At 33.2% G+C, this 12,813-nt stretch overlaps 2 protein-coding genes across 2 annotated transcripts; both read right to left on the bottom strand.

Moving 5' to 3' along the window:
- Window positions 1–5,364: 5,364 nt before the first annotated feature.
- Window positions 5,365–9,177, bottom strand: LOC112001608 (probable leucine-rich repeat receptor-like protein kinase At1g35710). Its single transcript, XM_024033781.2, has one exon. It carries the CDS (start codon window positions 8,996–8,998, stop codon window positions 7,055–7,057), a length of 1,944 nt encoding a protein of 647 aa, XP_023889549.2. The 5' UTR covers window positions 8,999–9,177; the 3' UTR covers window positions 5,365–7,054.
- On the bottom strand, window positions 5,991–6,866 carry LOC136069961 (receptor-like protein EIX2). Its single transcript, XM_065779134.1, has one exon. The coding sequence runs from the start codon at window positions 6,864–6,866 to the stop codon at window positions 5,991–5,993; it is 876 nt and encodes a 291-aa protein (XP_065635206.1).
- Window positions 9,178–12,813: the final 3,636 nt, after the last annotated feature.

The following is a 12,813-nucleotide window of genomic DNA, read 5'->3' on the forward strand; positions in this document are numbered from 1 at the left end:
CCAAAGCAAAGCTTACTAGCTTTTAGCTGATTACTCCGTGGTCACGTCCCACTTCTTATAGATTTGAGATACCTGTTCTGAATTTTCAATTAAGAAACTGCATACTAGTAGCAGATAGATGCCTAGGAACATGCAAAATATAGTATCAAATGTCATTCTGGAAAAGGTGCAAAACTGGGTTGAGCTGTAGTAGATTTTGCAAACATAATGAAGGAACCAACATAGCCTAGCCCGGTGATGGGTTCAACCATCACTGTCTTCACACAACCTTTGGTTTCGTAAACATCCTCTTCTTTATTCCCCCCCCCCCCCCCCCAAGTGAAAAAGAATCTATTCATCACAAACAATTGCAACAGTATTAATTAATAAAGTATAACATTTTGTGTCCTAAACATATTTTTGTTTTTATAAAATGAATGGGAATTTATTTCTTAAAAAAAATTACAGCAGTATCAAGACAAGCAGACTATCAAAGAATCAAAACCATACAAAGATCCCTATAAAAAATAATGGGATAAAATACTACAGATAACAGGACAACATATCATCAAAAGCAAATGGAAGAATAACAATCCAACTGTTAAGACTTACAGAATCAGATAGTCTCCTATTTATCAAAAAAAAAAAAAAGAAAAAGAAAAAGAATCATTATAGTCTCCATCTAACCTTTGTTTCTAGATGAATCCTCGATATGCCTGCTTGATGCCAGTCTCCATCTAACCTTTAAGACAATAATCTTGAAGATAGTTACTTCATCTTTAGATTGTAACCATGCCATTGAGTGTTTTCTCCATCCAACTGTGATATAAATGAGCAATCCAAGAAACTCTAAGAATGAGAACAACAAAGTTCTTTTGCCTTTTAGAACTCCAGTTGCCCAAGCTAAATCTGCATCCCAAGTACCAGGTTTTCTAGGAATGGAACAAAGCTTAATAGTTACTCACAAAATGTTTTAATATCCAAGAGAATAGAGAAGATGATCTCTACTTTCTCCATCTTCTAAAAATGCAATGAAGTACACCATCTTGGTAAATCCCATTGCAGCCACCAATCCCTATTGGATAATCCTATTCTTAATAGCTAGCCAGTAGCCAAGCAATGAAACTATGCTTGCAAACAGATTCAGAAAACTACAGGAACCTGCAATACTAAATTTTTGGTAGAGTAACTCCAATAGCACTCCATGTTTCCTAAAATTCGAATATTACAGATTCTGCAAGTTCTGAAGTGACATTTTCTTCTGTATTCTTAATTTCTTATCAATGTTTCAATGAGGGAGGAATCATCTTAGTTTTTTTTTTCTTCCCTGTTTTGTGTTCTGCTCTGTTTCTTCAATGAATATACCATTTCATCATCATCACTAAAAAAAGAAAAAAGAAAAAGAAAAAGAGGAACCACAATATGCCTATCATCCAGCCAAAGATAATTAAGTACCATTCCTATCTTCAGTAAGATGTATGAGAAATTGCCCACCTAAATAGGAGTCTGAAAATTTATAATATTGGCAAATAGCTAGTAAGTGTCTAGAATCCCTTACAGTACCTTTTCACTACTGCCCCTCTTAATTAAATATCCCAAAATTAAAGGAAAGCATTGCTGAGAGACATGTTATTTTGAAGAAAATTTACTATTATTTGGAAGACGAAAACGAAAGTGTAGAAGTAAACTTACTACTGTATCAAAATATTGTGTACATTTAATGAACATTTCAAGAAAAAAAAAAGGTAGAAAAACTTGAAAATCAGGATCCAAGGTAAGTTTATTTATTCTTTGAGATTTAAGAAAATAATTAACTACGAATATTCTCCTCAAACATCGAAGGCCAAATTTGGCAGGGGAAAAGTAGACTTTAGAGACCCATTATTTTGCAGCCTAGGCTTCCTTATTAGAAATTTGTTACAAACAACGTGCATAGTTTGCGTAGTCATGACAATCTTGAATCTTTTCATTGAGAGTTTACAAAGTGATCACAAAAGAGATTTTAAAGAGAGCTAGATGAACCCTTAGCTCGTCTATGGGGGTAATATATCAACTTTTATTTTCAAAGTACACAAAACAAAGGTATATGCTCCTTACAAATATGGAATAATAGAAGAATCTTAAAAAGTTCCTTTTGAAAAGAAGTATATGCAAGGTTCAAGTTCATTGGAACACCTTGGTATATATCCTGAGGCTATTATTGGCAAAAATCCAATACCAAAGACAAAAAAGTTTGCCATATTTTGTACAAGTATCATTTCAACCATCCAACTTGGTACAATTCCCTGTGAACCTATTCCAGTCTAGATCAGGAAGCCCACAATGTGTGTGGTTCTGCAATGAAAAGGTACAATTATGAAGAAGCTATTGTTGTTCAAGCACAAGGGTTCAAGCTTATATAAGGAAGCCAATGAGTTGTGATTGTGAATCAAATCTGAAAGGTTATTGTTCCAATTTAATTGGGTCAAAAATAGCCAATGCATCTAGCAATGATGAAATTTCTCCAGATAGAGATTTATCTAATATGTCAAGAACTATCAGGCCAATCCCTATTCATGCTTTGCCACAAAATGAGGATATCGGTCTAGAAAAGTAATATTCAAAATTGTAAAATTTGGAGATGATCGATGGCTGACCTTTGATACATTTAGAGCTCAATCAATGAGTTCAGAATTTAGCAATACCTTAGAGACTTCGCCATCAAGTTTGTTCTTGGAGATTGATCAATTTAATGTCCATAGCCAAATTCCAAAACCAGTTTAGAACCGTCTGAATTCCTATTTGAGAGATGTCTAATTGCTTAAGATTTCTGTGTTGGTAACGTTGCAAGAAATTGTGGACCAAGCAGACAAGGACTCACTGTGCTGGCATTGAGTTCAAAAGTAGGAGCTCCATTGGGGCTTACATTCATGACAATAGAGTGTGAAGATGTAGGTCCATGAGTTTAACAATTTTCAAGAGAGTCAGGATGGGACCGTAGAAGAAGTTGTCATATATAGAAAGAAAGATATGCAAGATGTCTATAATGGCCTAAGGAATTGGGATTTGCCCAGACAGTTGAGAGTTGTCCATCTAAATAGGGAACCAAAAATGTTTATGAAAGGAATCTACTGTTCATGCAAGTTTCCTGTTCATCTTCAATATGATGTTTGAGAATTGTCCGCCTAAATAGGGAACCAAAAATGTGTAAAACTTCCACATGGCCAATCACAATTAAGTTTCCAAATCCCTTACAGTACCTTTTAGTATTGGGAAACCTAAGTAAAAGTAGCATAGCAGCAGACTTACTACTTTATCAAAATATTGTGCACATTTAATTAACATTTCAAGAAAAAAAAAGAAAGAAAAGAAAAGCTGAAGGACCTTAAATTCAAGATCCAAGGAAGATTTATTTATTTCTTTGAGAATATCAGAAAAAATTCTTAAGAGAGTTAGAAGATAGCCGAATCCTGGATGAACAATGGGAATAGATCTTCTTCTTCTTTCTTCCACCCCCCCCCCCCAGTGAATTAGAATCTATTCATCACAAACAATTACAACAGTATTAATTAGTAAAGTATAACATTTTGTGTCCTAAACATATTTTTGTTTTATTTTTAGATGAATAGGAATTTATTTCTTAAAACAATTACAGCAGTACCAAGACAAGCAGACTATCAAAGAATCAAAACCATACAAAGATTCCTATAAAAAAATGGGATAAAATTCTACAGATAACAGGACAACATATTATCAAAAGCAAACGGAAGAATATACCAATCCAACTATTAAGACTTAGGAATCAGATAGTCTCCTATTTATCAAAAAAAAGAATCAAATAGTTTCCATCTAACCTTTTTTTCTAGATGAATCCTCGATATGCCTGCGTGATGCCAGTCTCCATCTAACCTTTAAGACAATAATCTTGAAGATAGTTTCTTCATCTTTAGATTGTTCCCATGCCATTGAGTGTTTTCTCCATCCAACTGTGGTATAAATGAGCAATCCAAGCAACTTTAAGAATGAGAACAACAAAGTTCTTTTGCCTTTTAGAACTCCAATTGCCCAAGCTAGGAATGGAACAAAGCTTAATAGTTACTCCCAAATATGTTTTAATATCCAAGAGAATAGAGAAGATGATCTCTACTTTCTCCATCTTCTGAAAATGCAATGAAGTACACCATCTTGGTAAATCCATTGCAACCACCAATCCCTAGTGGATAATCCTATTCTTAATAGCTAGCCAAGTGATAAAACAATGGTTGCAAATAGATTTAGAAAATTAGATAAGCTTGCACTACTCAAATTTGGTAGAGTAACTCCAATAACACTCCAAATTTGAATATTCCAGATTTTACAAGTTCCAAAGTGACATTTTCTTCTATATTCTTATCAATGTTCACCTTAATATACCTGCCTTGAATATAAACCAGAGCCTACTTATCAAAAAAAAAAAAAAACAGAGCCTCAAACATTGCTGACTGCCAACTTTAGGCACCCACAATATGCCAATTTTGTTTCTTGCCTGTTTTGTGTTCTGCTTTGTTGCTTCAATGAATATACCATTCATCACATCATAAGATTTAAAAAGAAAATAGAAAAAAGAAGACCCACTATATGCCAATCATCCAGCCAAAGATAATTAAGTACTATTCCCATCTTCAGTAAGATGTTTGAGAAACTGTCCACGTAAATAGGAGTCTAAAAATTTATAAAACTTCCACATGCCAAATAGCTAGTAAGTGTCCAGATTCCCTTACAGTACCTTTTCACTATTGCTCCTCTGCAAGTGTGACATGATATTATATGAATAACATCTCTCTAAATAAATGAATCATCTAGTTTTAAACATCCCAAAATAAGGAAAGCACTGCTGAAAGACATGTTATTCTGAAGAAAATTAACTATTATTTGGAAGACAAGAAAATAACTCTGAGAATATTCTCTTCAAACCTTGAAGGTGAAATTTGGCAGGGGAGAAGTAGACTATAGAGACCCACTCTTTCACACCCTAGACTTCCTTCTTAGAAACGAGTTAGAAGGGATCCAACGGATAGCTTTGGAATTTGTTACAAACAACGTGTATAGTTTGCGTAGTCATACACAATCTTGATGTCTTTCGATTAGAGTTTACAAAGTGATTACTATTAAAAGATTTTAAAGAGAGCTATTATAATTTATAGCTAGTTGAACCCTTAGCTTATCTATGGGGGTAATATATCAACTTTTATTTTCAAAGTACACAAAACGAAGACTGGTTGTCATTTTAAGGTATAGTATACTGCATTTAATGAATTAGTTGTTTGCATGAACAAAAATTTATTTACACTTCTAATCTACAGGGATTAAATGAAACTAGAAATCGGATTGTCTTGACGTTCATAGGAAGACACACCATATTCATAGATGCCAATGGAGTGATTTAACTAATAATATAAGTATTAACCAACACAAAGATTCTATAGAAATCATCAAAATATTGATTAACATGATCAAAAGACAGTGCATTAAATATTAAGAATCTTACAACATTTACTTACAATGAAACAATGCTCTTAAGCTTGTACCCTACCTGATCTAGGAATTGAAAGTACATTATTCTCCATGGCTTGTACAATAGTAAAGAACTACATACACCCCAAAACCCAACCACAAATCCAAGTGCCATGCTCACATAGAACCAATCCACTTCAAGTCCATTAGTATCTTTACTCCTAGTGTTTTCATTGTTGGGTTTTACACCAGTACAATTGTCCATAAGTGGTGGTCCACAGAGTTTGTTTCCAATAAAACTCAACGCATTGAGGCTTTGTATCTGAGTGCTTAAAGGGATTTCCCCGTCAAATTGTTGTTTGACAAGTTCAAATGACTTAAAAATGTCAAACTTGACATGCTTGAGGGAATTTTACCTGAAAGATGGTTCATAGAGAAATCAACAGATTCCAATAGTACCATATTACCTATATTCATAGGTATACTTCCATTCAATAGATTATATGACAAATTCAATGATTGTAACGCTTGAAGATTGGTCACTTCTTCAGGGATCTCTCCTGATAGACTGTTCTTGAAAAGTCTATACTTTTTACCAAATGGAGGATGGTAGTATACTCAACAATTTCCCCCTTTATCATAAGCAATGCACTTTCAAGAGGAAAAGTTTCACCATAACGAGATCCATAAGAATTCATGTGGTCATTTGAAATATTATTTGTGGCCATGGTGCTAAAATTTTTGACACATCTAGGTATGCTTCCAGATAGCTTATTATGTGAAAGGTCCAATATTTGGAGTGAAGTTAGAGCACATAGTTCTTTTGGTATGTGACCATGGAAATAGTTTGAGCGAAGGCTAAGAATCATCAAGCCTGTATATCTATGCCCAATCCATGAAGGAAGGTTTCCAGCAAACCTATTTTCAGCAACATCAATAATTACCAACTCTCTACAATTTTTCAAAGATGATGGTAATTTTCCAGAGAATGTGTTGTTGTACAGGTGCAAAGAATGAAGATAAGTCAAAGATCCCATGGATGCTGGAATACTACCACTGAAATTGTTGTTTCCCAGATTCAAGACCTCCAAGTTGTTCCAATTCATCAAACAATCAGGTATTATTCCTGATAAAAGATTTGTTTCAAGATTGAGATGTCCTATATATTTTGGCTCATTCACTCTAAAACAAAAAAAGTGAGAAATAGATCTGGAGAATGAATTGTTAGAAAGATCTAGCGCATACACATTAGAGGATATACAAGGTAACGGGCCTTTGAAATGGTTTGAACTTAAATCAATCACTGAAGCAGACAAAATCACGGGACTGTTTGGAATTTCTCCATTGATTAGATTGTGGGAGAGATTCAGATATTGGAACTGTGAAGACAAGTTCCAAAATGAAGGAGGAGCCATATCTGAAATCTGTGTGTAAGAAAGGTCTAAAAACAGCATACGCCTTTGTGAACAAAGCCATTGGGGAAATTTTGGCCCTAAATTCCATGATTGTAAGCTTAAAGTCTCAAGCTGAAAAGGAGGAATCCAATTTTGACTTGCTTTTAAAGTCAGTTGGTTTTCTCCTACATCGAGTGACCTCAAACTGGTTAAATTGGCAAAAGAACTTCGGACACAACACCTTTCAACACATTAGAATTAATATATAAAACCTCAAGTTTGGAAAGCTGTCCAAAACTTTGAGGGAGAGTTCCATTGAATTGATTATAGGAAAGATCCAAGTATGTCAAAGATTGAAGATTTCCTAAAAACACTGGAATGGGTCCTGATATCGAATTATTCCAAAGATCCAGATGAGCTAGATTTTTCAAATGTCCAAAATTTTGAGGGAGGGTTCCGTTGAATTGATTATAGGAAAGATCCAAGTATGTCAAAGATTGAAGATTTCCTAAAAACACTGGAATGGGTCCTGATATCGAATTATTCCAAAGATCCAGATGAGCTAGATTTTTCAAATGTCCAAAACTTTGAGGGAGAGTTCCATTGAATTGATTATAGGAAAGATCCAAGTATGTCAAAGATTGAAGATTTCCTAAAAACACTGGAATGGGTCCTGATATCGAATTATTCCAAAGATCCAGATGAGCTAGATTTTTCAAATGTCCAAAATTTTGAGGGAGAGTTCCGTTGAATTGATTGTTTGAAAAATCCAGGTATGTCAAAGATGAAAGATTTCCTAAAGACACTGGAATTGGACCTGAAATTGAATTATTCCAAAGATCAAGATAAGCTAGATTTTTCAAATGTCCAAAATTATGAGGGAGAGTTCCGTTGAATTGATTGTTTGAAAAATTCAGGTATGTCAAAGATGAAAGATTTCCTAAAGACACTGGAATTGGACCTGAAATTGAATTATCCTCAAAAAAAAGTTTGACTAGATTTTTAAATACCCCAAGTTCATCCGTCAAACGACCATGAAGTTGAGAATAACTTAAGTCTAAGATCTCTAGTCTATCTGATAGACACCCTGATAAACTTTCTAAGATTTCAGATATCTCTTGACTCCATTTGTTGGATGACAATCTGATTTCCCTTAAGTTACAGAGATTACCCAACCAATTGGGAATTGAAGAGTTGAAATAGTTTCCAGATAGATCGAGGTGACTAAGAGAAGTCATGTTTTGGAGATCAACAGGGATTGGACCATGAAAGAAATTTTCAGACAGATCAAGAGAAACAAGATTACGAAGACCAAAGATCCATGATGGGATCGAAGTGTTTTCGAAATAGTTCTCTGAAAGATCGAGGGTGAGGAGAGATGAAAAGTTAACAGTGGGAGTCCGTGGAATGAAAGGCCCAAGTTGGCAATGGGACAACCGCAAGTCTAACAAGGAAGGGAGTGTGTTTGTGAGTTGAACCCAATCAGAGGCTTTGCTAAGATTTACATGACTCATATCGAGATGTTCTAGCAAAGGAAGACCAGAAAGCCATTCAAGGTTATTCACATGTAAACCAGAAAAATGATTATAACCTTGATCGAGATTGAGATAGAGCAAATTGGAGAGATTTCCAAGTTGATGAGGTATAAGTCCCACAAATCCCGCATGAGAGAGATTAAGAGATGTTAAACTCTTCATTGAACCGAGAAATTCGGGAATAGGAGAAGCAGAGAAATTATTGAAGCTGAGGTCAAAGTAATTCAAATGCTTCAAATCAAGCAGAGAAGGATTTAGCTTACCACCAAACATTGACCGCTCATAGGCTTCTTCTTGAGCATCATATTGTTCGCCAGTCATAAAATCATCCGGAATAGGAGGGAAGCTTCTGAGATGGAGTTGTTGGACGTGAGCAGTGACGTTGTGGCAGACAACACCCACCCACTGACAACAATCCCCATTGGCAGTCCAAGAGGAGAGCCGATTAGAAGGATCAATAAGATGTTGCTTGAAGTTGAGAAGAGCCCGTCGCTCGGTATCGATGCAACGAAGCTCAGAAAGAAGTCCGGTGCAGAAGAAGAAGAAGAAGTTAGGAAGAAAGAGAAAGGCAAGGAAAAGGAAAAGGAATGAAACGGAAGGTCTGAAGGAAGCCTCCATTATGAGATTATTAGAAGTAGATAGTTGTGAATTCAACAATAATAATACTAATTTATAGGAGAGTGATGATGAGGAGGGTCTAGTGCAAATCAGTTTCTTTCAGCTCTCTCTCTCTCTCTGTTTGCTTAAAATTCTACGCACCATTATCTTCAACAACTACCAGGTCTATGACTAGTCGTAGTCGAGCATTGACTGACTTTTGTAAGTAGTAATAAGTAGTAGGACCCTCCATTTTTATGTTGATATGGCCACAAATCATATCAATTAGCTTACCTGCCAATAGGGAAATTTCATTGGTCAATGTTAAATGTTGTTACTGGTAACTTTTATAAAAATTCATGAATCATTAAATTGAGTTTTTTTTTTTGGGATGGGTGGGAGCAATAAATTTTAATGGAATATAAAAAAAAACAATTGAGAATTTTTGTTTTTTTGATAAAATATATTGAGATTTGAGAAGCACATATAGCATGTTAAATTGCATATTAAAATGATAAGTTAGTCCGGAGTTTAGCTAGATTTTACGAGTTTTTTGGGGAAAAAAATATATTATTTTTTTATTATTATTATGACAATTAATGGTAAAAATCTTATGGGGGGAATAGCCTATCTTTATAAACATTATTTTTTCATTTTTTGGCTGCCACATATCAATTTGCTTACCTGCCAAATGTGCAACGAATTTTGGACAGAAGATTTCATTGGTCAATTATTTCCGGTATCTTTGTAGTCTTTCCTAGAAAAAACACTTTCTCATTCAAGGGCCAGGGAAATAGACTTTAGTTAATAGATTGACAATATTGTTTTAATTTAAAATGAATTGGGGAATTCTAAATATACATAAAGTATACGTTATGATGAAATCTTTTTGATGTTTAACTCAAATAATACTTTTTGATGTTTTTTTACTGATACCTACATAAATGATTCAAAACCTCCTTTTCCTAATTATAAAATATTTATAAAAAAAAAAATCACACAAAATTACAAAATAGTATTCAATAAACTTTTACATAACAAATAAAAATATTTAATACACCGTATTGCTTGTGAGAATTAAAATTGAAAGTGTGCAGGCATTAAAACTCTATTTAGTTGGAGGATGAAAAAGTAAAATAATAAAAAAGTGTGAGAATAAAAAAAAATTATTTTATTTTTTCACTATATGTGTTTAGTAATGATAATAAAAAAGTAGAAAGGCTAAAATTAAATTACTATTATACCCTTATTATTAAAAATAGAATAATGAAAAAGTGAAGTAATTTGATACTTTTTTTTTTTTCATCTCAATGTTTTTAGGGAAATGTCCATAGAAATGTCCACACTAACAATAAATACACTTAATAGCATTTTTGTCCATCTAGATTTTTCAAGAAAGTGTCTTGCAAGAGTGGGTTCCAGTTAGCTCAACTGGTAAAGTCTCTGATGGTTGTATAAGAGATCTGGGGTTCAATCCCCGCCTACACCAAAAACTGATTGGTGTCTTGGTCTGATAATAAAGAGCAATTATCAGGAGCGGACGTCATAGGTTGAAACTCTCTCAAAAAAAAAAAAAAAGTGTCTTGCAAGAAAATTAAAGCTTGATTGCTAGGCCTTAGAATCTTGACAACAAACAACATGAGACATCAAAATCTAATACCGTGTAAACTAGGTTTTCTTTCTTGATAGCTAAAATTAAATTACTATTATACCCTTATTATTAAAAATAGAATAAGGGTATAATAGTAAATTACTATTATACCCTTCTTTCTTGATAGCTAAAATTAAATTACTATTATACCCTTATTATTAAAAATAGAATAATGAAAAAGTGAAGTAATTTGATACTTTTTTTTTTTTTTTACCAATCTCATTTTCTTTCATCTTTTCTTCCCAATTTGGAAGAAAAAGAAAATGGTGAACCCAAGTAAAAAACTCCATCCACCCCCAAAAGTAAAAAGAAAAACTCCAATTTATTTCTTCTAGGTGCTTGAAAATTTTGATATTGTTATGATTAATCAAAGTTATTCCAAATGCCATTATTTGGAACTGTATAATTATTTTTCTATATTTTCATCTCAATGTTTTTAGGGAAATGTCCATAGAAATGTCCACACTAACAATAAATACACTTAATAGCATTTTTGTCCATCTAGATTTTTCAAGAAAAGTAAAGCTTGATTGCTAGGCCTTAGAATCTTGACAACAAACAACATGAGACATCAAAATCTAATACCGTGTAAACTAGGTTTTCTTTCTTGATAGCAGCATGAAATTTTGGTAAGGTATTAAAAATCTAGATATTTTAGTACTTAATTTTCCACACTAACAATAAATACACTTAATAGCATTTTTGTCCATCGAGATTTTTTATTTTTCAAGAAAGTGTCTTTCAAGAAAATTAAAGCTTGATCGCTAGGCCTTAGAATCTTGACAACAAACACCATGAGACATCAAAATCTAATACCGTGTAAACGAGGTTTTCTTTCTTGATAGCGTGAAATTTTGGTAAGGTATTAAAAGTCAAGATATTTCAGTACCTAATTTTCCACACTAACAATAAATACACTTAATAGCATTTTTGTCCATCTAGATTTTTCAAGAAAGTGTCTTTCAAGAAAATTAAAGCTTGATCGCTAGGCCTTAGAATCTTGACAATAAACAACATGAGACATCAAAATCTCATACCGTGTAAACTAGGTTTTCTTTCTTGATAGCAGCGTGAAATTTTGGTAAGGTATTCAAAGTCTAGATATTTTAGTACCTAATTTTCCACACTAACAATAATACACTTAATAGCATTTCTGTCTATCTAGATTTTTCAAGAAAGTATCTTTCAAGAAAATTAAAGCTTGATCGCTAGGCCTTAGGATCTTGACAACAAACAACATGAGACATCAAAATCTAATACCGTGTAAAATGGGTTTTCTTTCTTGATAGCGTGAAATTTTGGTAAGGTATTAAAAGTCTAGATATGTGAGTCTCTAAGTAAAAGAAGAAAAATAGTATGGTCAAAATGTGTCAGTGTCAAATTATCAGTTAGTTTATGCATTGAGTATCTTTGATGTTTTGCTTAAGTTGTTTTGGTTTAAATCGATTTATATACAATTAATTAAATTTAATGATTTTGATTGTAAATCATCTAATTTCTCAGAATTTTTTATTAAATTGCAGATTGATTTGTTCGTCTGCTCCATTTATCTAAATAAATGAACCGCATTATCCAGTTTTAAATTTCTTGAAGCTAAAGGAAAGCATTGTTGAGAGAAATCTCATTTGGGGGAAAACAAATGTGCAGCACTAAACTATTTACTGTATCAATGTCCTAGGTAATTAGCCTTTCATTTATCAATTGAAAAAGTGCTTGAAAAAAATAATTTTCAAATACTTTACTGATCACTAAGAGACTCAAAATAGAGCTACAACGATAGCTAGATGAACACTTAGATCGCCTATTGAAAATGAATCAACTTTTCTTTTTATATAGCAGAAACGAAGTGGTGTCAAGGCAAGGTATGGTAAACTATTTTAACAGAGCACTGCTTGTATGAGCAGAAAATTTATTTTCAGATAAGCAGCAGAAAATTTATTTTAAGCTATCATATTGGATTGCCTTTGACATTTATTGGGAGAAACATTGTATTCATATTTATTCTATCTGTTATCAATGTAGAGGACCTCTTTAGAAATTAGGTAAAGCATATCTAGAAAATATTCCTAGGATTGTTCTACTTGTCCCAATATGCCTAATTCTCTAACATGAACATTGCTTGCTGCTTCCTGTTATTTTATTTATGAAAATATTCTTGACATGCGAACTTTATTCATTGGAACCT

This window comes from Quercus suber, unplaced genomic scaffold, assembly GCF_002906115.3.
Source record: "Quercus suber isolate HL8 unplaced genomic scaffold, Cork oak 2.0 scaffold_199, whole genome shotgun sequence".
Classification (NCBI taxonomy): Eukaryota; Viridiplantae; Streptophyta; class Magnoliopsida; order Fagales; family Fagaceae; genus Quercus; species Quercus suber.

What these genes read in the sequence shown, in the direction of transcription:
- LOC112001608 (XM_024033781.2), bottom strand. Translation starts at nt 8,998, where the DNA reads ATGGAGGCTTCCTTCAGACCTTCCGTTTCATTCCTTTTCCTTTTCCTT.
- LOC136069961 (XM_065779134.1), bottom strand. Translation starts at nt 6,866, where the DNA reads ATGGCTCCTCCTTCATTTTGGAACTTGTCTTCACAGTTCCAATATCTG.